Source organism: Siphateles boraxobius, unplaced genomic scaffold (genome assembly GCF_051911475.1).
Source record: "Siphateles boraxobius isolate OS27281-9 unplaced genomic scaffold, OSU_SipBor_1 22, whole genome shotgun sequence".
NCBI classification, from domain to species: Eukaryota; Metazoa; Chordata; class Actinopteri; order Cypriniformes; family Leuciscidae; genus Siphateles; species Siphateles boraxobius.
Window position 1 is genome coordinate 19,349,367 of NW_027508833.1, and position 26,031 is coordinate 19,375,397.

Below are 26,031 nucleotides of genomic sequence, written 5' to 3' on the forward strand. Positions count from 1 at the left end.
AGAACAAGGGCAGTGTTCTGCATTTAGTAATGGACCTACTTTAATATATAAAAAGAACCATGCACATCTTTTATATTTGGTCAATATGCCATCATCTTTAGATTTCAGTTAGTCATTAATTGGTCTAGTGGTTTATGCTCACGGTTGGTCACCAGGAGGTTGGTGGTATGATCTCTGTAGGATGTAAGTCATGAGCCAGTCAAATCTTGAATAAGGCACTTAACCCCGGGATGCTTCAGCGAGGGGCCTGTAATAAGTTCATGGCGCCGATCCGCCGGAAAAAAATTCCATGGTTGTGTGGCGATAAATTAATGATTCTAATTACTTAGCAGTGCAGAGTCATTTAGTCTGCTTAAGAGTGCTTGGGGAAAGACGTTGGAGGAACCAAAGGTGTATGTTTGCCCAGAGGAAAGTTTAATTGCTCAAAGGTTGCACTTAATTGAGTTCTCAGTTTCATCAAATTTGTCTTAGACGTTTCTCCTAAAACTCCTTTGGAGAAATAAAAATAAAACACTAGTTATATCTATACAGTTTAAGTAAAGATCAATAAATAAAATAATGTGGATAGCAGCTTAAATTATTTTGTGTATGACTGTATGCCAACAGTTGTCTCATTTGTTTCTATATTTTTGATTCACCCAGAAATTAATGTTAATGTTGTCATCATCATTTACTGACATCTGTCGTACTAAACCTGTATGACTTTCTTTCTTCCATGGAAAACAAAAGAAGATGCTTATAATTAGATTTTCAAAATGTCTGTTTTTGTGTAGTTTAGTTTAGTTAATTTGTTGTACAATGGAACTGAATGGTTGGTTCCAAGCATTCTTCAAAAAACCTTATTTTGCATTCTGCAGAAGAAAGTGATACACCACATGGGGATGAGTAAATTTGTATTAATATTTAAAAAATGTGTGTGTATATAATAAAATTTGTATCAAAAGACTTTTGACCACTGTCTGAGACATATTTAAAGTCACTTCCAGAACATTTGAGCTATATGGTCTGTTTCCAGGAGAAAAATCTGAGAATCCGATAGACTTAATAAAAAGTCTCAAATTGTTCTCCATTTAATCTCATCGTTGTCTCTGAGAAACAATTGAGAAAATAAAGAGTTTCGTTTTTGAGTTCTTACATGTGATTTTACTGTTGGTAGGGACATTATATTTACAAAATTAATTTGACTGATACACCTGATTTGTTTTTCTTGTTTAAGAGTATTTATGTATTAATCTCTCTTAACTTTTTTATAAGATGCCATTGTTATTTACTCAGCTCTTGACTTCATTTGTTTAACCTTACATGCAGAAGTATGACTTCTATAAGCAGACGTAAAACGTATTTATTCCCTTCTCTCCATAGGATCCCTCCTTCTCCCTGCTTCTCCATGATAAGCTGCAGGTGTCCAACAGCACACGCAAGGCATGGAACGAGCGTGACGGTCGCTGTGACGTGTGCGCCACCCACCTGAGTCAGCTGAAGCAGGAGGCCGTCCACATGGTGCTGAGCCTGGAGCAGTGTGATGTATCTCCTGGCTCCCCTCCATCCCTGGCCTCCCTGGTGGGTTCCCGCAGCATCCTCCAGGGTCCCACACCGCCTCGTGACTGGGCGTACCTCCCTGCAGGCTACCATTCCTCAGCCTCCGCCACCTCTGCTACCGTTTCCGCCACCACATCCAGTTCTACGCCGACAACCACCAACGCGAGCAACAGCGGCAGCTCCCACCACCCAGCCTACCCTAAACATGGATCCAAACCCAACAGTCTGGGGGTGAACAGTGGGGTGGAGAAGAAGAACAATTCACCTGGCCATGCAGGAAAGTCCACAGGACCTCAACAGCCTCATCTACCCAGCAGCCCCAACAATGCTAATGGAACTGTGTTGAGTTCTGTCGCACTCCAAGCTCACCAATACTTGGAAGGCACCTGGACATCTGGGCACCAGTCAAGAGCCAATGGTGTCACGCTCTATCCTTATCAGGTAGGCTTATGTTACACGTCACATGTCTATCTGTCGATCTGTATGTATGTTATGCTTATTAGAGTATCTATCTATCTATCTATCTATCTATCTATCTATCTATCTATCTATCTATCTATCTATCTATCTATCTATCTATCTATCTATCTATCTATCATCTATCTAATACGTATTGTATCGTTATCTTAGCAACATGCTAATGCACCCCATTTAAGTGCCTATGCAGAGGGTTCTAAATCAGTCTTTTATGTGGCTCAGTTAAAGGTACAATATGCAGGATTTTTGCAGTAAAATATCCAAAAACCACTAGGCCAATGTTATACATTTTGTTTTGTTGATTACTAACAATACCCCAAATGTTTCCAACTATTTGTAAATCGTGAGAAAATTGCGATTTTAACCAAGGAAACGGGACGTGTGAGCAGGGGTGAGGAGTCCCCAGTCAATGGCGTCATATCCACGTTACCCTCGGTTTCCGCCAGGTTTGCGCTCCTACTGCGTTAGTAACCATGGCGACAGACGTGGACAACCGGGTTATTGCCGCTATGCCTAGCAAGACGCTCACACTGTTGTTGTTTTGTTTAAACATTATGGAGCATGCCAAGCAGACTTTGAGACAAAAAGAGGACTAAAATGAAGATCAGCATCTTTCGAGATGCCGACAGCTCCACGTCCGCGACTAACTTCGACTTGACAGAGACGCGATGTGTTGCATGTACTTTATTAGACAGGTGAGCAAATGTACATAAAACTAATCAATGTTATTTAGTTCAACATGATGAAATGTTAGAATATAATCTGTATGTTATTCTAATGTTGATCTAGCCCACTGATAGTCTCATACAGCCAACAAACAACCTAACTAGCAACATTCAACACACTCAAATGCCGTTTAGTGTGATCGTGTAACTGTTAGAACAAGTGAAACAGCGCTGCGTTACCTCAAGTTTAATTCGTGTAATAAACTGACCTGTGTGAGAATTAATTCAGCACTTGCGTGTAGTTCGGTATTATGAAATGTCCTTATTCCTTTATCCGCTGGTCTTGCGTTGCGTGTGGTGCTGGTATACGTCTAGCAATCGCGCCCTGCTTCACACCACAGTCATGTTAAAAACATCAATGTATTCACTTATCCATAAAAGATCCATCAGCTTGACGACAAGATCCATACTTACGCTTAATGTGGAATATACGTCATAATTATACGCCTTTGTTATTGTAAGAGGTTAGCGACTCCTGGTGGCGAAAATTCCTGCATATTGTACCTTTAAGATGCTGCCTAAAGGTAGCTGTCTATGGAGTAGACTTCAAGATAGTTCATTAAGTTTTGGAACAAAACCTTAATTTTTTTTATTCATGGTTGGAAGGTTGATGTCCCTTTAGGGAGAACTCCTGCCTGATGTAATGAGATGTTATTTGCACATTGTGGTTAATGTTGTAATCTAATGATACAGTCTTTTGGGACACACTCTGGGCCTAATGTGCATTGGTAATGTATCAGACGGAAGAAAATACATTTTATATAGATCGCATGGGGTCAGGGGAACCCTGCAAGAGAATCACTTTGATTCATTTGTCTGGACAAAAGCCTTTTTCTTTTGGTCTACTGTGTTTGCAGAGACTGAGAAACCATGGAAGAGAGTTCATTTTGTTTCTCCCCTCTGGGTAATGGGATGGTATCTAGATTTTATCACTGAGAGCAAACTATGTAATTCTGGCAGGCAGGTGAGTGACTTTGAGCACACTTGAGACCTAATTCCTATTTCACAATGAGTTAGTTCAAAGGTTAGTGAATTTCTATCGGCTGAAGTCAAAATATCATATTTGAACAAGCGTTGAATAAGGTCCAAATGAGAGATTTTGTTTTAAGAAGGATAATTTAGTCCTGGCATATGTTGTCAGTCTCCAGGCTTAATAGGAAAAGAACTGAATTGAAGCACTCAGGAGTCTTTTTTAGTAAAGCCTAAGTAAATTAAGTCACAGCAGGTTGATTAGATCTCATCAGAGAGTTGTCTTCTCCCGAGTCTCGGTGGCTTATCGGAGCGTCAGGTGCTTTAGATTCTATTAAGTATAAAGGAATGTTTTATAGGGGACTTTAGAGAGTGGTGCTCAAGAATTGCCATTAGGCAACTTGTACAACCACAGAATCAGCTACTCTGTGGAGATTCAAATCTTATAAAATAAATTCAACCATACACAAGGGCGCATACAGCATTGTTACTTTATACAGAAAACATTAAACGTTTCCTGTATAACAGGGCCCCTTCACTTGATAAAATGTGTTCAGTTTGGAATGCCTTACAACAGGTTATTAAATAATGTTCATTGAGCTTGCAATACATTAAGGTATTGTATTATCCATTAAAAGATGCATGCAAATTTCCCCCTTCAGAAATGGGGATAATTTTGCAACCTAGTTCTTTTTGAGACAGCTTTTGCATTTGCATCATGAGAATGACTAGTTTTACAGCATACTAGTTTTTTTCAGGCACAATCATGGGGTGCTAGAAGAACATGCAATTAAATGTTTCTCTATGAGCATTCAGAAGATTTTCATTGTGGATCTCAAAATCATTTTGAATCAACTGTGAATAATGCTGGGTTGTTTCAACCCATGTTTGGGTCAATAATGGACAAACCCAACCGTTGGGTTTAAAATTTGATTAAAAAATGTAAACTAAAGGTTTGGGTTGGTCAAATTTGACCCAAACATGGGTTGAAACAATCCAGCATTTTTTAGAGTATAAATGTAATACATAATACAGTCTCATAATTTTGATGTTACCACCTAAATTATATTTTCAGGTTACCATTTATTTAATTGTTGGTAGACAAAAACAGGAATGTTCAGTTGACTATTTTTGGAAATTGACGCTTTGATCTGTCTACATTGTGGTTGAGTGGGTGAATGTTCTTTGATTCAATTCAAATAATCAAGTCTTTAAAATCCCACGTAAATTAAGAGGAATGTTTTGCAAATGTATCCTTTCAATGCACTTGGGTCTTGACAAAGATGCTTCTGTATGAGAATGATCTAACAAACTAGTTACAGTGACAGGTCATGAGTTTGACCTGTGTATGCTCTCGTAAGAGGTGTGGGATTCATCTGACAACAATTAACTTAAAACAAGTCGATATATTCTTTAGATCTTCCTAAATGTGTTGGAAAATTGAGATGACATCTATAACGGTATTTCTTTTTAGAAAGAGATACTTTATCTGTCATGCATATTTAATGTAGTTCAGAGTATGTTATGATAATACTGCTCTGCTTCAGGCGCACAGTTGTGAATAATTTTTAAGACTGTATGTCTGTGTCTCAGTGAGACCTTCCACACACACACAAACATCTGCAGCATTTGCATCTAACATTTGTTTCTGCTTAGAAAGCAAAGACTCAAGGTGAAGCTTTTTTAACAACAGCAGATTTTAATTAGGCTAACCAAACAATGCTCACAGTGTACTGAAAATAATGGCACATAATGTCATACCATAGGACACTTCCAGTGATTACATATGTACCGAGGATGTAATACTTAAACATAAGCATATTCTGAACAGATGTTATTTGTTACATACACATAAACATGTAATTGTTGTCATACATAGGCCTCAACATATATACCATTCATCTGGACCAAAATGTGGTTTCACATTTTTTTTGTCAAACTGGAGGGGATATTTAAGATGTTTTTACGGTGGTTTAAGTGAACAAAGGTCTTTTATATTGTATCAACAAAGTAGTGGATTGTCTTAGTGTATGTGTTTTTGAGAAAGAATAAGAAATCAAGAATAGGTTGTGATTTTAATTCGACCATCAGACAAATAACTACTCTAATAGGTGGAGAGTGAGCCAACTCTAGGGTAAGGATAGATGTGCTTCCTCCTTAAAAACACATTTAAATACCATGTCATGAAACCTACTCATCCCAGCAGGGATTCTAACTTAAAAAGTCTGATTGGCCATTGCATTTAAGAACTCAACAGATATGTTTGTGATTGGCTGCATTGCTCATCGCTGCAAAATACATTGTAAATAGAAACCTTTGTTGCTCTCATAACTGTTGCAATGTGCAATCACCAAATCTGTTTTGCCAATATGCTATTACTACAGAGAAAACTGATCCTAGACCAGCAGTTATTGGCAGATTTTTCCTCAATCAGAAGCTGCAGCAGTCAGCGGATTGAGTGAGAAAATTCCATGCTGGTCATAAGTCTCTCAAAATAATAAAAAATAAATTATTATTATAACATGTGAATATTATTTAGTTATTTATATTCAATGAAAACGATAACAACATACAGCTATACCGTCATGAGGGAGAGTAAATAACGACAGAATAACTGTAATTTTTTTGGTGAATTATCCTGACTATGACTCATATTCTGGCAAAGAATTGGTCTTGAATGTGTCTTAGAGTCAGAGTGTGTGATTTTTTCCCTGAAGATGCTCATGTGATTTTGGTGGGTCTAATCTTGATTGTGCCAGTTGATAACACCACAGTGGGACTCGGAAGTCATTTAGGCTGTAGAGAGGCACATCCTTCACCTCACTTTACAGTAATAACATCTTCCTTTAAACACATTCTCTCTGGATTTGGTTTCTCAGCTGTTCCTTGTTCTGCCTGTTCTTCTCCTCTTTGAGCTCTGTATCTCCCTCTCCATCTCAATGAGTCTTTTTTGACTTCTGTGCTTTTCTCTTCTGTTTACTTTGGCTAAGATCTGCTTTATTTTCTGTATCTCTCCTCCTCTCGATCTCTTTCATTGCCCAAGGGGCTGGTTTTTGTGCACAGGAAGCCGTTAAGCTTGCGCTGGAGAGTCACTCCGATAGTGACAATTACCCTGGATGCAGGACCTTGTTATAAAAACAGTTTGGATGCCACACACAGAGCTCTGACATTCCATGTGGACTTTGTCTTATCCCTTATAAAATCTCCTCAAGGAGGGCTCTTTTCTGAAGCCCACATCCCTTTCTTTGGAGGAGGAATGTGGCTCCCACCCAACGGACACTTATGACTTGTGTCCAGGCCCATTTAAAGGCATGATGAGGCAACTTCAGTCTTTAATATGTTTTTATATAAACTGTTGAATCTATGTTTATTATTTCCTGAAAGAAGTCTCTCGTTAAACTGGTTTCTTTATTTATGAAGTTTATGCTATGGGCAGAGAGCATCTGTACGGCGTAGGGGGTCTCCTTTGCTCTGTCAAGTGCTATTACATTGATTCATTCAAAGACTCTCTCTACTTTATAGATTGTACACAAACCCTATTTTACATTCATCAGGTCAAGTATAGCCTGCATGAGTCACCATGCAATACTACAATATGTGTCTTGCTTTACAGTAATATTTGCCATATGTTTGCAGCATGCAATTTGAATATATGAATGTAGAATGAAAATTTCTCAAATTTCAAATAAATTCATAATAATTTTTTTTTTAAATAGAAAACTTTACATCTTGACTTGACCAAGCCTTGTTTTTTTGTTTTTGTTTTTTTTACTTTAGGTTTATAGGCCTTACAGATTTACAGACAAAGATAACAATAGAATGATAGATAGATGAATAGATAGATAGAATGATAGATAGATAGATAGATAGATAGATAGATAGATAGATAGATAGATAGATAGATAGATAGATAGATAGATAGATAGAATGATAGATAGAACAATAGATAGATAGATAGATAGATAGATCGATAGAAAGATAGATCGATAGAAAGATAGATAGATAGATAGATAGATAGATAGATAGATAGATAGATAGATAGATAGATAGATAGATAGATAGATAGATAGATAGATAGACTGAGATAGATAGACTGTATCTCACTGAAAAAATATTTGTCATCTTTTTTTTGTATATCCCATGTTTTTCTTTCTTTCTGCAGGGTATCGCTGGTTTGCTATCCCTATTGAAGTTCCATTTTCCATTCCATTGAGAAGTGAATCTGAACTGTCACAGATAGATATAGAGAGAGCTCATGGGATGGTGGTGAAGAATAGTACTTAACATATCCAGGGAAAGAGTATCCAGGCTGTGCAGTGTGTTCCGGCTTTAATTATGATGAATGAGGAAGTCTCCCCTTGTGGGACTGCAGGGATCCGCTGGGGAACGGGGTGGAAGGAATCCTCCACTCAAGGGCTTCTTTTAGATCTTTCCATTCCTCTCTTGGGTATTTCTGCTGCATCAGGAAATTTCCATTTTTAGAAATGTTCTTTACCTTCCTCATCCATCACACCTGCACTTGGACCCCGGTGTCATTTAAACCTGGTGTTGAGACAGTCGGGTGGGGGGTGCATCCCGGCCTGCTGTTCAAACACATGAAATGAGACTTCCGAAAAATTACAAACGCTGGATATTTATTTCACACACGCACAGGGACGCACTTGGCAATCCGTCATCTGCGGTGAAGTTGGTGTAATTGTGCTCACGGCATTCTAATATGCTTGAATAAATCACTAGAAATCACTAGAATTGTATTTTTTCCTCTCTTTAGTATTTGCAATTTTATAACATACTAAGACATTGTACATCACATTTATCTTCTCAAGATTTAACATTCATGAAATATGATAATCTCTTGATTATCACTTGAGTGTTATCTGACATTTATTTATCTGGACTTGTAGAATCTGCTCTGTTTCTGCAATATTATGGTTGTGTTAACAATTAGATGGCATCATGAAATGTAAAATATCAAGACTGGCATGTGGCAGGACTTGGCTTTTGTACACAATGCGAAGCATCCATGTATGGCATCCAAATTTTTTAAATTTTAATTTTAATTTTTTTTAATTTATTATATTTAATTAAAAAATGTTTTATTTATTTATTAATTTGCTTGTTTGTTTGTTTATTTATTTCATTAATTTATTTAAATTTTTGTTATTTATTAGTTTATCAATTATTACCCAGATATATATATATATATAAAAAAATATATATATATATATATATATATATATATAAAAAAGGAATAATTGACGACAGGCCATTGGATTATTAAAAAAGTAATGCACACCCGAGGTGGTACGCGTAACATAAGTATCAAATTACATTCATAACTGGCCTTAGTAAGTGTGTCCCGGCTTTATGCAGTTATTAATGCAGTTATGAGAGAGAGAGAGCAAGAGCGAGAGAGAGAGAGAGAGGTTGCAATAATGAGCAAAAGCATGCGCGTCAATATTATTATAGGCTATTTATTAATTAAATTCGTTTTAATTAATTCGTTCTTGTTTTCTATAATTGACAGTAGATAACCTAATAAATGAAACACACAAAGCCCTTTAATAAGTAGGCCTATCAATAATTATTTGTTTGTTATATTATCTGGAATAATTACGAAAAATCGTGCAGCAGGACTATCAATTTATTTTATATATTCAGTTTAATTTTCTATATACTTTATTTATTAAAATTAAACTGAATGTGTCCTTTGATTGTGAAGTTAGACATTGAAAATTGCAGATATAGTGCATGGGGCTGCATGTTTTTTCTTGTTATGAATTGGATCCTATTTTCGTTATTACAGTTAACTACGCGCAGTGATATGGAACTGTAATGCGGTCAAACCTGCCTGAAACTACTTTAGCCGTGCGTTTCCCTGAAAATAATTGCACACCTTAGAACGTTCTCAACCAATCAGAATCAAGCATTCAACAGCCCTGTAGTATAAATATACAGTATATATACGTTATACATATTTTAGTTTTGAAGTCTAACACCTCACATATCACGTAACCCAAGGCATGTACTGTAACCCAAATGGGATTTCAAATTTATTAAGCATATTAATGCTTTAAAAAAGACGGGATGGAGTAATTGTATACCCTTTGTTCATTTAAAAAGTACTGAAGAAAATTCTCTTACAGTGCATTATTTGTAACTGGAGAACTTGGACGGAAGACTTGCAATGTGCCCGACTATCTGCTGATCTTTGATTAACCTTTATCTGGCTGATATCAGTAATGCTAAGACTTTTAATTTAGCTTCACAAAGCCATATGGACCAGCAAAGGGAGTATGAAGGTCAAAGTCAATGTCAAACAGTTGAACATGCATGGATGGATTGATGTGGGCATTACATTTGGACAAATGTAACAAAGGGCTACTATCAGACTGTGGAGAGAGAGGAGAAGTACGGTAAATGAGGGAGAGAATGGAAGGAGGGATGATGGGAGGATGGGCAGAGAGGAGCAATCTGTGCTTTTGGCACTGCTGGTATTTAATGCTCCTTCTCATTCCTGCACAACAGATGGCAAATCAGCCGTGGGTTCCCAAGTGGTCTGACTAGCTGTGAGCAGGGCTGGGTCTTTTCAGTGCTGCCATGAGGATAGGATTGCCATTTAACTCATGGAAAGCAAACATTCATTGAAGATTCATTGAAGTATTTTTTAAAGACCATGTACATTCACCGCAATCCGTCCCCCAACCCCCCCCAACCCATAACCCCCCCCCCCCCCCCCCAACCAAAACCATTCATCATTTATTTTTTATGACTTTTTTTTACATTATCTTTGACCTGTCGAATTAAACCGTCTGTTTTTTTCTACTGTACCTTTAAGACTTTCAAATTACCTGTTATTATTGATAACCTCTGTGTACCTGTCTAGTTCACACTGTTTCTGAATTCTTAATAAGTAGACAGTATGTTAATTTTCTCATGATTCTAATTTCAAAACACCCATTTTTGCAGCTTAATTTCAATAATCGTTCTGGCTTGAGGAAGGAGATTTGCATGATTAGAATTAGATTATGACAATTATGTCATCAGATCATCGCTTGCACTGAATGAGCTGGATTTAGCTTTGCAGTAAAAAAAAAATCCTAATTCAATCATTAATAATGGATAAAAGCTTTTTAATATTTTTATATTGCCCTCTGTACTAAGCTTCCTATGTAGATTGACCCGTTCTTCTGTTTGATGTACTCGGATGACATTGTTATATAAATCTGTATTACTGATCTTTTGTTGGCAGATGATCAATATTGTGTCCATTATTAGCTGCTCATTATCAGGTTTATTAATGGTTTATGGTTATTCCCATGACGTTTCATTCCATACATTTACTCCAGCAGCTCCTGCAGTTGTCAAATACAAATACACCTACTGTAAATCCATTGCTTGGTCACATCGATGTCTGCCCAGACCAATGCAGAGTTAAGGAAGTGTATCGAGTCCAGACGCTACTAAATATACCTGTCAGTCATGTGCTATCATGGAGTATTTTAAGAGTGCTGTGCGTTTTGCCACCATACCTGCAGCCAGACCGAAATAACACATGTGAGGCTGTGAAGACAGCATGAGGCTTTGGCTTTTGAATGGCTCAGTTTAGACTCTCTCTTTCTTCTAGGTGTGAAAGTCACTATTGGTACTGTTAGGCCTGTTTGCAGATGCAAAGTGGCAAAGCGCCTTTAATTTGGGGAGAAAAGCTGTGCATAAAAACTATGGGTTAATTGGGTGTTTCTTCAACTTTTATGTCCAAGGGGTTCATATTTTATCACTTTTTTTATCAGTGTAATTTTTTTTTTTGTACGAAGATCTGTCTCGAAAACTCGTTCCGTTATTACATGCATCATTGTATTATATATTGTAAAATAAATTGCAATGTATTATATAATGTATATATATATATATATATATATATATATATATATATATATATATATATATATGATGTATACAATTAAAATGTAATACTAATAATGTAATAATAATGTCATTTATAATAAATATGGCTATAATATGTATATAATATATAACATGGCTGTAATATATAAATTCATCATTATATTATTTTTTACATATCTATTATTATACATAATAGATTTTATTAGTATTATTATTAATCACAATAATACAATTTCTACATTTTAATAAGACTGGCCTAAAGAGCATGCTTGATTGAGATATGTAAAGAAAAAATTTAGAGAAATCATTTATTAGCAGATCTTTTTGTTGTGTGTCATTTCCAATCAAAGCTGTCATTTTTTCAAATCACGCAACAAGTGTGATAATATCAGGCTGTGATTGTCTGTGTTTAGGATACACAAATTGGTAGCTGTGAAATTAGCCTTGGCAAAACCAAGGTAATTTTATTTCAAAATGCTAAAAATGTCATTTATATCCCAAAATGTTATTAAACACAATATATTTGTTGGAAATTACTCGTTGTTGGAAATGTTTATCAAAAAAGTCACAATTGTCTTGTGATGCATATAATGTCCACTGTTGGATATTTTTAGCAACAAATGCACTGATCTGAGTTTTCTCACTATCCTTCCAAGCTTATCTGAGTGATACTTTCCTACATTTGTGAAGCATTCTGGGTAAACACAGAGGGCTGCTGGTTCACTGTACAGCAGAGCTCATCCTCCTCAGGGACTCGTGTGTCCTTATTTGGGGCGAAACGACAGACCCTGGCCCACAGCAACAGCAGAGCCCTCGCCATCTATTTACAGCTGGGGCAGGGAAGGGGGTCCGGATTATTTCCAAATCTTCCTGAGTGGGTCTGGCTGAATGCTTGTTTAAGAAAGCCAGGCGTGCTGTAGGCCCTTCACTTCACACTTATCAGGGCTGTTTCTCATGACTCACGTCTAAGCTGAGTTGTTTATCTGAATGCCTGGCAGAATCTGTGCTAAACTTACTCACTGCCACTGCGTGACCTGGGACACTTTCCAGAGACGTCTGCGTGGAGCTACCGCTGCTGTAGTTCAGATAAAAATATTGTGTTTTCAGCCCTTATCCCATGCACATCTGGGATAATAAGAGCCATGCTGGGGACATACAATTCCAAATTGAGAACATTACCAAACTACACTGCATTTGATTGTTATTTAGTGAGTTGTTTTGCACATTGATTATAATTCCCATGTTTACTTGCATATACAGATCTCTCAAATGGTGTCGGAGGGCAACCGGGAGGGTCTAAACGAAGCTGCGCTCAACCGCTACAATGCCGACCGCCCGACTGCGTACAGCAACCCTGCTGCTCCACCTCCTGCTCCAGTAACCACAGCGCCCTCCAGTGGCACCTCCGCTGCTGCGTCCTTCTTTGCCAGGTAAGACTGTGTGCCCTATCATACTCCTGGTGCAATGCGGTGCCAGGCGCTAGTTTCAGCCTGAGGCAGTTATCATTTTCACGTCCTGCGCCACATTGTTTAAATAGCAAATGCATTTGTGCGCCCATGGGCGTGCTGGTCTGAAAACGAGGTGTGTTCAGGCACATTGTTGGCGCGTTGCTATTTTGAGGCAACTGAAATAGACTGGAAAATAAAACCTGGCCTAAAGTCAATGGCACAATATATTTTCTTGTTATTTAAAGAGTGCATTAGTAATGTGCGCCTATAGGCGGGTCCACAATGCGCATACACTTTGTCCCATGATCGTCTACTTGGTGCTTTAACCTCGCGTAGAGCAGATCCGTTTCCTCGCTAGAGAAGCGTTCAGTTTTTCCGCTTGCATATTCCGCCATGTAAATAGCGAATCCGCCATGGTGCGAGTGCAACTGGCTTTTAACGGGAATGGGAGATGAGACTCTGATTGGTTTATTGCACGTTACCCCCAAAACACACCCATTACTCATTAAGAGAATAGGGACAACCCTATTAGACCATGCCCCGGGTGCGCCTACCATTTTTCCCGTCATTAAACTAGCAAAAGTGGATTCGGACACATCCTAAGTGCACTTGCGCCGTGCGCTTTAGACCATGCGGTTAGATCATTAAAATAGGGCCCTCTGGGTGTGTGTCACATGACCTCACTATGTTTTGTACATTGATTAGCGGGTTGCATTTGTCTACAATTCTGTGATGCATCCAATTTCTAAATACTGTCAGAAAATGTACTGCATTTGATGAAAAACGTATTTGACTGCTAATCATGTATGTTCTGCAAGTATGCAGGTGTGCTGTATACAAATTGGACATTTTCATGTTACCTTTGGTGTCATGTTGCTCTTATGGCTTCATGGGATTGTGGATGCATACTTGAGAATATCAGGTTATCTCACATACTGTATTTTAGTCACCATATCCAACCAAGCAATCAGATCATCTGTTTCAAAAACACATCATCCAAATGCACAAGAGATAGATTTATAGAATTGTATCTTCCTTAATGAATTTTTCCTCCTATAAGACAGCAATCTTAATAAAATGACAGCTTCCCTTGAGCAAGCTCTCTCAAGTCTGAATATGTGATGAGCTTGACGGCCATCTGCAGTCAGCATAAACACTCTTGTCTGTCATTTCTCAGTCATAGAAGGGGTGTAGTGGGACTCGAGGTCTGACCCTGAGAGTGGTTGCATGTCCTCTCGTGCTTGATCCTTCACTCGCACTCATCATCACAGCTGTCTGTTCTCAACAGGACATTTCTCACACTTGCAAACATACTTGCACAAATGCAGAGGCACTGGCAGGTGTTGTCACGTTAATGGTGTCATATGAGATGCTCTGATCACCGGTTGACTTTTTTCCCATAGCTGTCTCCCTGTAAAGAATCATTAGATTCAGTGTGGAAGTCCATTTGCCGCTGTTATGATTGTGTGTATTGTCTTTTGAAACAGGCATTATGTCATACTATGGAAAAGACATCCTCTTTCCCGATTCGTGCACTGGTCTCTGTCGCCCGGTGGGGCGAGGACATAGATCATAGGATTTTATCGGAGCTTGAGTCGAAGAGGAGAGCGCCGCAAGATAGTGGGAGACGAATGGGCCATGTGAAGCCTCAAAACCTCTCGTTTTCGTGAGAGCCTCTAATAAATCAGGCCTTCTACAGCAGCTGGAGTTCATGTATTTTTTGTATCAGAGGGCTACAGTGGTGGTGGCACCATGATTTTATCTTCTTCTCCCCCATCTTCCGCTTTGTGCCCACTGCTTAGATGCCAGAAGACAGGCCACTTGTTAATAAAATCAAAAGAAGAAATCCCATCTTTCAATTACAGTAATAGCTCACTCCAAAATGAAATTCATTAAATACTGAGTAATGAATGAAACTCCATAATGAATTTATAAAAAATAAAAAAAATGCATGCAATATGTGTTCCAAAAACAAATTATTTGTAAGTGATGACTGAAAATTCATTATGGAGTTGAATTCATTATTAAATATTGACAGTTCTTATTTTTATTTTTGTCATAACGACTGGTTGGCATGGCATTTTTGGCATCGTAATGGATATGACCAATTTTGATATGTTTGGTCTTGGCGGAATAGATCTGCTACACTGCTGCCGCCAATACAAATGCTGCTGTGAACAAGTAAGACATGCTGCTGCTGTAGAATATAGCATACATGAATTACCTGCAGCAGATCTATACAGGTGGAGCTGGGGAAGGAGGAGGGTTCCTGAAAGCTATGCAACTGCTACAGCAAATGCTGACCAAGTTTGTAGGTTGAGCAGCGAGTTCATTGGCTACGGATACAGCAGGAACCAATCAGCTATAGCCTATAGAGAAAGATGCGATTGCAAGCAGATTGAGTTAAAGGACCCACAGCCTGCGCCAAGCTTCATTACAGAACTTTATATTTTCTTTCTGGTCCACAGAAGTAAGTCAGTCATACAGGTTTGGAATGACATGTGGGTGAGTAAATGATGACAGATTATTAGAATATTATAGAATTTTAGAATTGATGATGACAGAATTATAGAATATTATTCTGAAAAAGTGTTAGCATTCATTTTCACTCATTTTTGATATTGAGATGTTCAACAAACAGTTTTAGATATATGTATCTTTAACCATTCCAGTTTGATTAGTCTTCAAAACACAAATGAAGTGATTATTAATGAAACCTGAGTGGTCTCTGTCCCTCCATTAAAAGTCCAGGAAACCAAAATTGAGAAGATCATTTACCAAAAAAGGTAATTAGAACTTTGCAAAATGAATCAATCGATTTAATCCAAGTCCTGCGAAGAGATACGATTGCTTTCTAAAACGAACAGATGTAATTTAGGCTTTTATTCACATATAAAGACACAGAGAACGTATCGCATTTGGTGGTTGGTGATTAGCCGGTCCAAATGTCAAATGTCACAACATTTATAGTTAATATTCATGAGAGTACTTTCAGTTGGAAAAGGTTTCAGCCTTTCCTCGTTTGTCCATCGTTTTGTTTTTCTTATCTCATAGCGGTCTATCAAACTGTGGCAATGCGCAGAAAACATTTACAGTAGAAACCATTTGGCAGCGCCTCTGTTTCTGAAATGTGGTACTTTATTTTACATGAGGGATAAACAGTTATGATTGATGGCGTTTAGCCTCATCTGTAAAATTAATTGTTATACTGCTTGTGTGCTGTTAATCCCTATGAGAGATCTTACTGTAGATGTATTGCTCAAACACTAAATATTTCTTTAATGTTCAGATCACAGGGAGGTTAAGAGGCTTCCATTGTGATTTACTGGCCTCATATCAACCACGCTGGCGGATACCAGACCGAGAGAATGCACTAGATCAGTGGTTCTCGACTGGTGTGTTGCAGACAGCAGGACAAAACAATATTGAATTCAAATAATTATTTGCAACTTAACTTCTAATCATGCATAGATAGGAAAATAGCAAAAATATATAGGCTTACAACTTTTAAAAGAGAAGAGAAAACTATTTGCATATCATCTTTTTTTGACGTCAAAGCTAAGTGTATGTTAACAATTTTAATTCTTTTTTGCTGCATATTCATCAGTAAAATATGAACTGGTTGCATGACATGCCAAGAAAAAAGGCAAGCAAGTAAATACATACATTTAATTACTATTAATTGAGTAATATTGAATCATTTAATTAAATTTAATAAATGATATTAATTAATCATGCATTATTTTAATTTAATTACTTATAAGAAATTAACTATATACACTATTATATTAGGAATATAATGTTTAATTTATGATAAATAATATAGTTTTCAATATAATATTAATAATAATTTTAGGAACATTTCTGTTTTAAACTATTTTGAAATTGTGTCGGGCCTCCATGTCCAGAGTAAAATCCTGAAGCAAAACCAGTTAAAACCCCCTGATAATTAATAAAATATTAAATGCAAACTCCTGCACTTCATGTTGCTATTGATTCGTCATTTTTCAACATGTGTCTGCTGGTCATTTTCCTCTTTCACAGCAGTGAAAAGAGCAGGAGAGAGTGTGCCATGCGATTTATTACCACGGTGCCCTCATGTAGCAGACAACGTCAGCCATCCTTCGGCAGTAAAAAAAGAAGAATGTAAATTTCAGAAGAAGGCGCGGGTTTACATGAAGGACAGCCCTCTTTTGTGTATATATGTGTCTCAGCCTGTTGTTTGACAGGTAAAGACTATCCTGCCAAAGTGTGTTTATGTGTACACCTGGCACACATTTTTCTCTTTGTTTGAAACAGAACCGTGTCACACCCCTTGCTCTTTTTCCCTGTCCTTACTCTGTGCTCGCACCTGAAAATTTACAGTCGTTGTAACATGCCTTCCCGAGAGAGTGCTGTGCTTTATGGGACAGGTGTCATGACCTGACCATCCGGATGCGTTCAGTTAAAGATGTGGCAGGGCTGTCAAACTCAACAGCACATCTGTAATTTACACGCCTTCTTTCCAGAAACCAAGAATGGCATTCTGTTCTTCTTTTGATAAATGCGCCACATTTAAATGTTCTAAAAGCCGTTTGAAAGATTTACTGTCTATTTAAAAATGCCAGAAAATGAACATTTCTATTATATATATATATACACACCATTGCGCATCTCTTAGCAACACACGGTAATGGGGTTTCGTTCCTGAATTAATCTGTGCTATTAAACAAATATGTTAAGCAAATTATTCTATCACTGTGTCCAATACCGCATACTGTCTGAGTAGGTACTACAGACAGAATTTGAATTTACTTCTCAACTGTAAAAAAGCGTGTTGTAGTATGAAAATGGGTAGCATAAATAAAATTCAGACGTACTACTGTTTATCTGCCATGTTGTTACTATCACGTGACCTACTAGTGTCAGTTGGGTCGCTTCACTGCCATTCATAAATCCTCTCCCTTGGCCTCAGGTGATAGTAAAGTGTCCATTTAATGCGCACTTCAGAATCCCGGGCAGAAGGTCACCCGTGTACTTTTCGCATACTGTTTTTTGAATACTATGTATTCGGACGTACTGCTCTGTTGGTGTATTGTTTTTCGCATACTATATAGTAGGGAAGTCATTGATTTCTGATGCAGCGCGTTACTCATCTTAAATACCATCGCTTGTTTAGTTTAGAAAGAATTAGGTTTTCTCAACAAATGATTCAGTGCAACAAGTGATTCCCTCACACAGTTTTAGTTTCTGAATGAATCAGTGTTTTGAACGAATCAGTGAATGATTCAGTGACTCGCTCATATAGACCATCACTTGTTTTATTTCGACTAAATTCCTATTTTTGAACAAATCAGTTGAGCAAATGACTCAATGATTCACTCACAAAGGTTTAGTTCATGGATTTGATTGAAGTTCATGGGGTTCATGGAGTTGGTTGAGTGTCATGAAGTAAAGTGTAACAATGTATCCTGCAGGTACATTCAATTGATATGATTTCCTTCAGACTATAAAAAAACTTTCAGAATCTTTTTTATTATTTTATTTTAAATGATTCTATTTTAAATAACCATGTAGTTATTTTATTAAAAATGGTATTTTGGTAGAAACTATGATGAAGTCTCTCTATTGGCTCTGATCAGGTCATTTTTCATAAGTGGATTTACTAACCCTGTGTTGGCTCCGTCAGCTCCAGCCTACGAGTTGCTGTCTGCTGTTGGCACACGATGAATAGCATCTGACTGCATGAGAGACTCTATCATCAGCCTTGCTCACCGGAGTCAGGGGGCCAACCGTCACCCCTGTGCAACCATGCCTGAATTTTCAACAGCCCCTCCTCTCTTTTCCTCTGCTTCACTCACCCATGTCACGTTCCTGTAGCTCTCGTTTGTTCTGACGGGACCCCTGATCCCTGGTCTCGGCCGCTGCACTTTAAGTGAGGACACACTGACCTATGGTACAGCGGGTTGCCCATAAGGAAGTGTTCTTTTAATGATTTTGTAGTCTCAAAAGCCTTTCAGTGTTATGGTTTCTTATCTACAGTAGAGCTCTGACTGTGTAATAGTCTCCATGCTTTCCTATACTGATATTTATATGTCACTGTATTAGTTATAGTTCTTCTCATTGTTTAAAGTGTGATTCTGAGGGGATGTTAAGTCTATACTCCTAGATTTGCTTGCGGTATCCGATTTTTTCACTCTCCTAAAGGAGGTTCCTGTGCTGTAAGGTGATCTTGGGAGCATTCTAAAGCCCTGTAGTCATATCGTTTAGATCTATTTCTAGATCTGCCCTGGACCAGTCAGTTGTTGTCCCAGGTGTGTTGGCACAGGAATGGGTCCCTGCCGTGCAGAAGGCAAATTGACATCTCAGCAATGGCTTAATTCCAGTACAGGTCGTTCTCCTCCTCTTTCTCTATCCATAAGCTTCCCATCTACCCTCACATCGCAGCTGTACCCCACATCTAAACACCCTCCCCTCGAGCCCACCGCTGCTGTTTCTACTGCTGCAGTATGATTATGTGTAACCTGGCTGGTTAGTTAAAAACATGACAATCCATCTTACTGTATATATTTGTGAATGATCTCATATTTTCAAGATTATTAAAGGAAGAAAACATAATAAGTGGAATATCATAAATATCATATTGTATATAAAATCTGTACAATTTCATGCCAATATTTGCATATATAAATTAATGTACAATTATGTGTTTATAACAATTATTTAATAAAACTTAATTATGTTATGAAATTGCTTACAAAGACAAACATTTAATTATTTAATTATTTACTAAATAAATCAATCAAATGAATGCCTAAATTTCCATGCCTGTCTAAAATGCCTGCTTAAATATTTTCATATTAATATTTGCATATATAAGTATTTGTTTATAAATATATTTTAAATATATTTATGAAATAGATTACAAATAAATGTATTTACTTATTTAAATAAATGCCCACATTTCGCTTCCTGCATAAAATGCCTGCTTAAATTTTCTTTTAGAACAGCATTAGATTTATATATTTTGTTTGGAAAACAGAACCCCTTCTTTACTGTTCATTTTTAATACTCTCATTCTCATTTTTTTCTCCCGAAGAGGAGACTTAATCAGAAACAGATTTCTTGCACTGTATTCCGATCCTTTCACTGTGCTACAGATGGTTTGTGTGTGAACGAATGAAGGTGGGGTGCGGGGTACGTACCCCAGAGATGATATAATGCGAGCAGCCATGCATAACCGCGGCCACTGTCAGTATGTGCAGCATGTGTCGTTTTGTTCATTGACTCTCCCGTGCCTCCATCTCTGGGGAGCTACAGTACCGCCCCCCTCTGCACCTCTCAGCGCACCACCTTCTTACTTCACCGTGGCCTTTAAAACAAGCAGGGTCGCCTCAGAAACCCCTCACATCAGCACTGACCCCTCCATCGCAGGGCCAACCCCCTCCTCTGCAACCCTCTCTTGTAACCCCCTCCTCTGCAACCCTCACGCTTGAATGATCGATTGAGCTGCCGAACATGCGGGCAGCGGGGTGTTAGGAGAGTGAGAGGTTTCATTAGTGTCCCTCTAAAGAGCCCAGCCACATTATTCCATAAATATTCGCCTTAGGGGATGCCTGTCTCTGAAGGCATTTCAGTACAGCAGTGCTTGGCGTGCGTGTATATATAGATATGTATATTAATGTCTGACTGACACTTTTGCTCTAAATTAGCCTATCCTCATTATTTCCACCCAGAGTTGCATTTCAGATGTATTTTGTGTGGAAAATGTGTCTTTTTTAGGGGAGGTGATTAGACTTATGGATGTTCCCTCACTGACTATAAAGCTTTTTTTTTTACTTATTCTTTGACCAACTACTTAGCAACTTCAAAAGGGACTGGATTGTATGGTCAGATGAAACAAAAAAGGGCTCTTTGGCAGCAAACCCACCAGATGTTTTTGGTGCAAACAGGGATAAAAAGTACCCAATGCCTACGGTTAAATATACTACTGGATCTTATATGTTGTGGGCCTATTTTTTTGCTGGAGGTCCTGGACATCTTATTCAGATACATGGTATTATGGATTCTAGCAAATACCAACAGATAAAAAATCTAAACCTGACTGCCTCTGCTAGAAATCTTATAATGGGCCGTGGTTGGATAACGGTCTAAAACAAACATCAAAATCAATACAAAAATGGGTAACTGAGCACAAGATGAAGCTTCTGCCAAGACCGTCACAGTCCCCTAAACTGAACCCTATAGAAAATTAGTGGGGTGAACGGAAGAGAAGAAGCACCAATATGAACTTGTAAATCTGAAGGATCTGGAGAAATTCTGTATGGAGGAATGGTCTCTGATCTCTTGTCAGGTGTTCTCCAAACTCACCAGGCATTATAGAAGAAAACTCAGAGCTGTTATCTTGGCAAAAGGAGGTTGGAAAAAGTATTTAATAACAGGGAGCCAATAATTATAGCCAGTGTGTTTTGGAGAAAAGCATTTATTTCACAATGTGATTTACCCCCCACTTTCAATTCTTTTACTTCAATGAAAGTTTCGATTTTTGCGAATTTAATTTAATGAAAGATCAAAAGGATAAACAATGCAGATTTATTTTTTACAGCCATTTTTTATCATATTTACCAGGGATGCCATTAATTCTGTCCAGCACTGTAGTGGATAAAAGTGTGTATATAACAACAGCCCTGAGTTTATGAGACAATAACAATAATTGTTTAATGATTCATAAAGACGACGACCCTGAGCTGCAAGCAATGAACTTTACCCCTTTTTCTTTGAAATGTCTCTTTCTGTTCATGTGTCTCTCTCTCTCGTTCCCATTCATCTTGTTTGACAGGAATGAGGGGCCACTCAAAATTCAGGGCAATTATCTCCTGATCCAATCCATTTAGCTGTGAGAGGATGTGAGCGATCACTTAAAGTGTGTCACAAAGCAGTGACAAGTGGAGATCAGGCCTTATAATGACCCCTACATAAATTATAAATGCAGGCTGAAGCCAGAGATGATTATGAGCTCTTTCTGCGCCATAGCATAGAAATTGAGTTGACCACGTCCAATGTAATATGCAGAATAATGGTTGGTCATTTAGGCTTTTCATTTGGGCGATTTTTAATCTTTTACAGTACATTTGGTCCCAAACTGAAATATTTGTTTCCATTCTACTAAATTTAATAATTAGGTCTTATATTTACAGATAAATAAGCATTGATTCAGCTCTAGAGGACAATTAGAGCATGCTCCCATGATTAATTGATACAGTTTGACTCACCAGGCCAGCCGTACACATATCAGGACCTTTAGGACCCTGTGATCATGGTGAGTTAGTATCTAACAAGCTACGGCCAAAGGACATGCTTAAGCATAGAGGTTAATAATATAACAGGCCCGGAGTCAGCCATTGATGAGAGCTGCAATAATTCTGATGATAATCATGGTAATTACTATCAGCATTATCACTCAGAGGCATGAAATTGACCTCTAGAGATCAGTGAAGGCCTTTATTGAAGATACGAGCCTGCAGCTCCATTTGCTGATCTTATTAAATGTAAATAGAGAGATTATGCCTACACTTCCTACAATTCCATTACACTACAAGTGGCTACTGTAACTTGGAATAAAGTTAACCACAGCCAAAACTCTCCACCCACACATTATGGCTTTGTTCCAAAGGTTAGTGAGCGGTTCTACATAGACAACTGACTTCTAAGGCAGCATTCTAACTGATATGTAACTTTATACGACATCTTCTAAATCTACAGGGCAAAAAGTATGTACAACTTACTGTGTGTATATATAAAATATGGAATCATAAGGCAGTCTTTGTGATGGGAATGTGCCTATAATGCCTTAAAATGCTACCTATGTAGTCAGCTCTCTAGGTTTTGGCGAAAAACTTATGACTATTGAACGTTGAGAACTTTCTTGTCCAATTACAGCAACCCCTTGCCTCCCTGTCCCATGTTTCCTGCCCTGGCTGACATTATTAATTTTGGAGGGCACTCTGGAGCCAGGGAAGCAGAGAATTTTTGGTACTATAAATGGATACACAGACCCTTTGGTCCCAATTGAGTCTGATGTTCTTCTACACTCCAGATCTAGAATATTATGTAGAATATACTCAACACAAATATTCAGTGGCCTGATAAAGCAGTTGTTTTATGTATATTGAATGCATGTTGAGTCAACATAAAGTTAAAATTGACCCTATTTACATCTGAAATGTATGAACTCCAAATGGCTATTTAGGCATAATTTTAGCCTACTTTTGTAGGTAATGCTGCATTTCCAAAAAGTTAAATTGTCAATATTTAACAGTAATTATCACTCTGAAATGTGTAGCTTTATAATAATATTGATCAATATTATACTGATTATACTGTACAATATTATACTGATTATACTGACAATATTAACAATATAATATTGATCATTCCAGAATGCAGACACATCTAATAATTTTCCGAGTGGTCCTATTCAGAAATATGAGGATTGGGTATCAGAACCATGTTGTTTCATTCCTACATTTGTCCTTTAACGTCTGAGTCACACAATATGACCATCAGTCAGTCCCTTTTTCAGCTGTTAACTAGCGTCACCATAGTAACAGCAGGTTCTATACTGGTGTGTTCTTCAGTCTGCAGTTAGCAGTAACGGATCTGGCCTTTAGGAGGCTTAGCTCACTTCAGCACCACTTGGTTATGCATTTTATGTCTTGTTTGAAGGCCAAAAACCATTCAGATTTCCTTGTAGGCTTTTTAGCTCAACAGGAACAACCTGTTTTACTTTCAATTTCAGAGTGAAACAGGAATTTAATTACCTCTACAGAGGCAGCAAGTCTGTGCACCTCCTCTGATTAGGCTTAGAATTTTATTTTATAATGAATTATAAATTATACACTTTTTATCATTTAAATATTGTATTATTCTTTTTGAAATTATTATATTTAATAATTCATTATAAATTGTATATATTTAGACTTAAAAAGTTAATCATTTTATTTTTTTTATATTAGGCCTATATATTACACTGTATGTTATAAGACTTTGAATAATTTTTATTTATATATAGCTTTATTTATATATAATTTATATTTAGACAGCGTGCAAATAATGAGTTCTCTTTCACGTCTTATTGCGCTTGAATGGACAAATTCACACAAAATTGTCAACATTTTAAAAATGTTAAAAAGCATTTTCCGTCATCAGAATGAATGGAAAATGCGAACGACACCCATTTAAGACACCCATTATTGGGTGGATGTGCACATACACTACCGACACACATTTATGTTCCAACACCATGTAAAAGTGAATTTTGCATAATAGGTCCCCTTTTAAAGTGACAGCAGCCTAATATTCCTGCTGCTGCCTGTGTTCTTAATCTTAATCAAACAACAAAAGACAAAGAAAAAATCACTCACTGCTCTTTTGTAACCAAATTAAGGATAAGTTTGTTTTTCGTTTTTTATTTATTTATATAAAACATGACCAGCATGTTTTTAAAAAGTAAATATATTCTATTGTATTCTATTCTATTTTAGTATGCGCATTAGGTGAAATATGTTGCCCTGCTCAATAAGTATAGACTGATCGGTCTGTTTCTCTGGCATTCCACTACCATGGCTTTGCCTATGCTGACTCACTAAGGCAGCATTCCGATTCAAAGCGCACTATTTTTTGCCTGAGCGGTCTCAGCCTCTGTGGTTTGTTTGATGATCCAGTGAAGAAGCAGCAGCTTAACTGTCTGGGAGAACCTTATCTGCAGAAACAGCCTCCGAGCACTGTACAATCTCACAGGTCAGAATTGTGGGGATTTATATGGGTCCAACTCCTCTGGTTATGCTCTATTTTAGCATCTTCATCCTCTTGAGAGTGAAATATCTTCACATAATATAGACTATTTTACATACAATTTGCTTATTATTTGTCTTTTATATGAGCGTATAAGAATTAGAACTTTAATAATATACGATATGAACAAATTCATGGCACAGATATGTAATGAAAGACAAACTTTAAACCATCTTGAAATACTAGAACTGTTTTACATCACAGTAATGGGTTTATTTTTTAAGTACTACAGCAGCAAATCCAGCGAGGAGAGAGCTATAGGGGGAAATAAAATCATTTTATAGTTAAAAATATGTTTGGGAGAAGTCATTTCTCTTTGGATTGCTCTAATTAACCCTAGGTTTAATCTGAGCAGGCTGACGTTAGACCCCAAAATAAATGCTTCTCAGCCCCATCAATTAACTCATAATGGCTCATTAGGTATTCCAGATAATAACTAAAGTAAACAGCTTTATTAGCAGCAGATCCGTTGAAATCTGAAAACTGTGGCATCGTTTGGCAAAGGGGTTGTGCGGAAAGATTAATAAATTAGTGATTCATTTTCAAACCAGGCCCAGAACCTAAACCATGTAAGAAGTATGCATACAAAAGAGGCTGAGAGATAGTGCCAGTAAAGTTTTTAATGAGTGAGGCGTTTAATTAGAATCCCGGGGCTGTGGAGCTCTGCTAATTTAAATATGAATAACCATTGCGAGTTATGTTAGCTACAGCTTAAGTCTGAAGGAATCAGCAGCATGCTGATTTTTTTGCATCTGTTCATGTTTTTTTTGGCTAATTTTGCCCACAACCCCTTGCGCTATATGGAAAAGAGAAGTGCAGAATCTGGAATTCTTGAAATGTAATTCTGAAGCTAAAATTTAATCAATGAATTTAAAGACAATGAATTGCTGCCTATAAAAGTCATATTCAACGATTAAAAAAAAAATTCACATAGCCTATATATTTTTAAATACATTTCAAAATATATAAAAATACCCCAAAATAAATTGAGAATATATTTACATTAATACATTTAAACATGTTTTAATTGCTTTTCTCATATACACTACCATAAAAAAATTGTGGGTGGTAAATTTTTTTTATGTTTTTGAAAGAAGTCTCTTATGCTCACAAAGCATTTATTTGATCAACATTAC

The 26,031-nt window shown here is 37.3% G+C and overlaps 1 protein-coding gene across 2 annotated transcripts in view; it reads left to right on the top strand.

Annotated features, from left to right (window-relative positions):
* kif26ba (kinesin family member 26Ba) overlaps positions 1-26,031 on the top strand; it is a 108,716-nt gene that overhangs the window by 37,202 nt on the left and 45,483 nt on the right. For both annotated transcript variants that reach the window (XM_077238986.1, XM_077238987.1), the window contains exons 3-4: positions 1,363-1,980; positions 12,876-13,045. In XM_077238986.1, the coding sequence (XP_077095101.1) occupies positions 1,363-1,980; positions 12,876-13,045 (788 nt within the window). The remainder of the gene's footprint in view (positions 1-1,362; positions 1,981-12,875; positions 13,046-26,031) is intronic.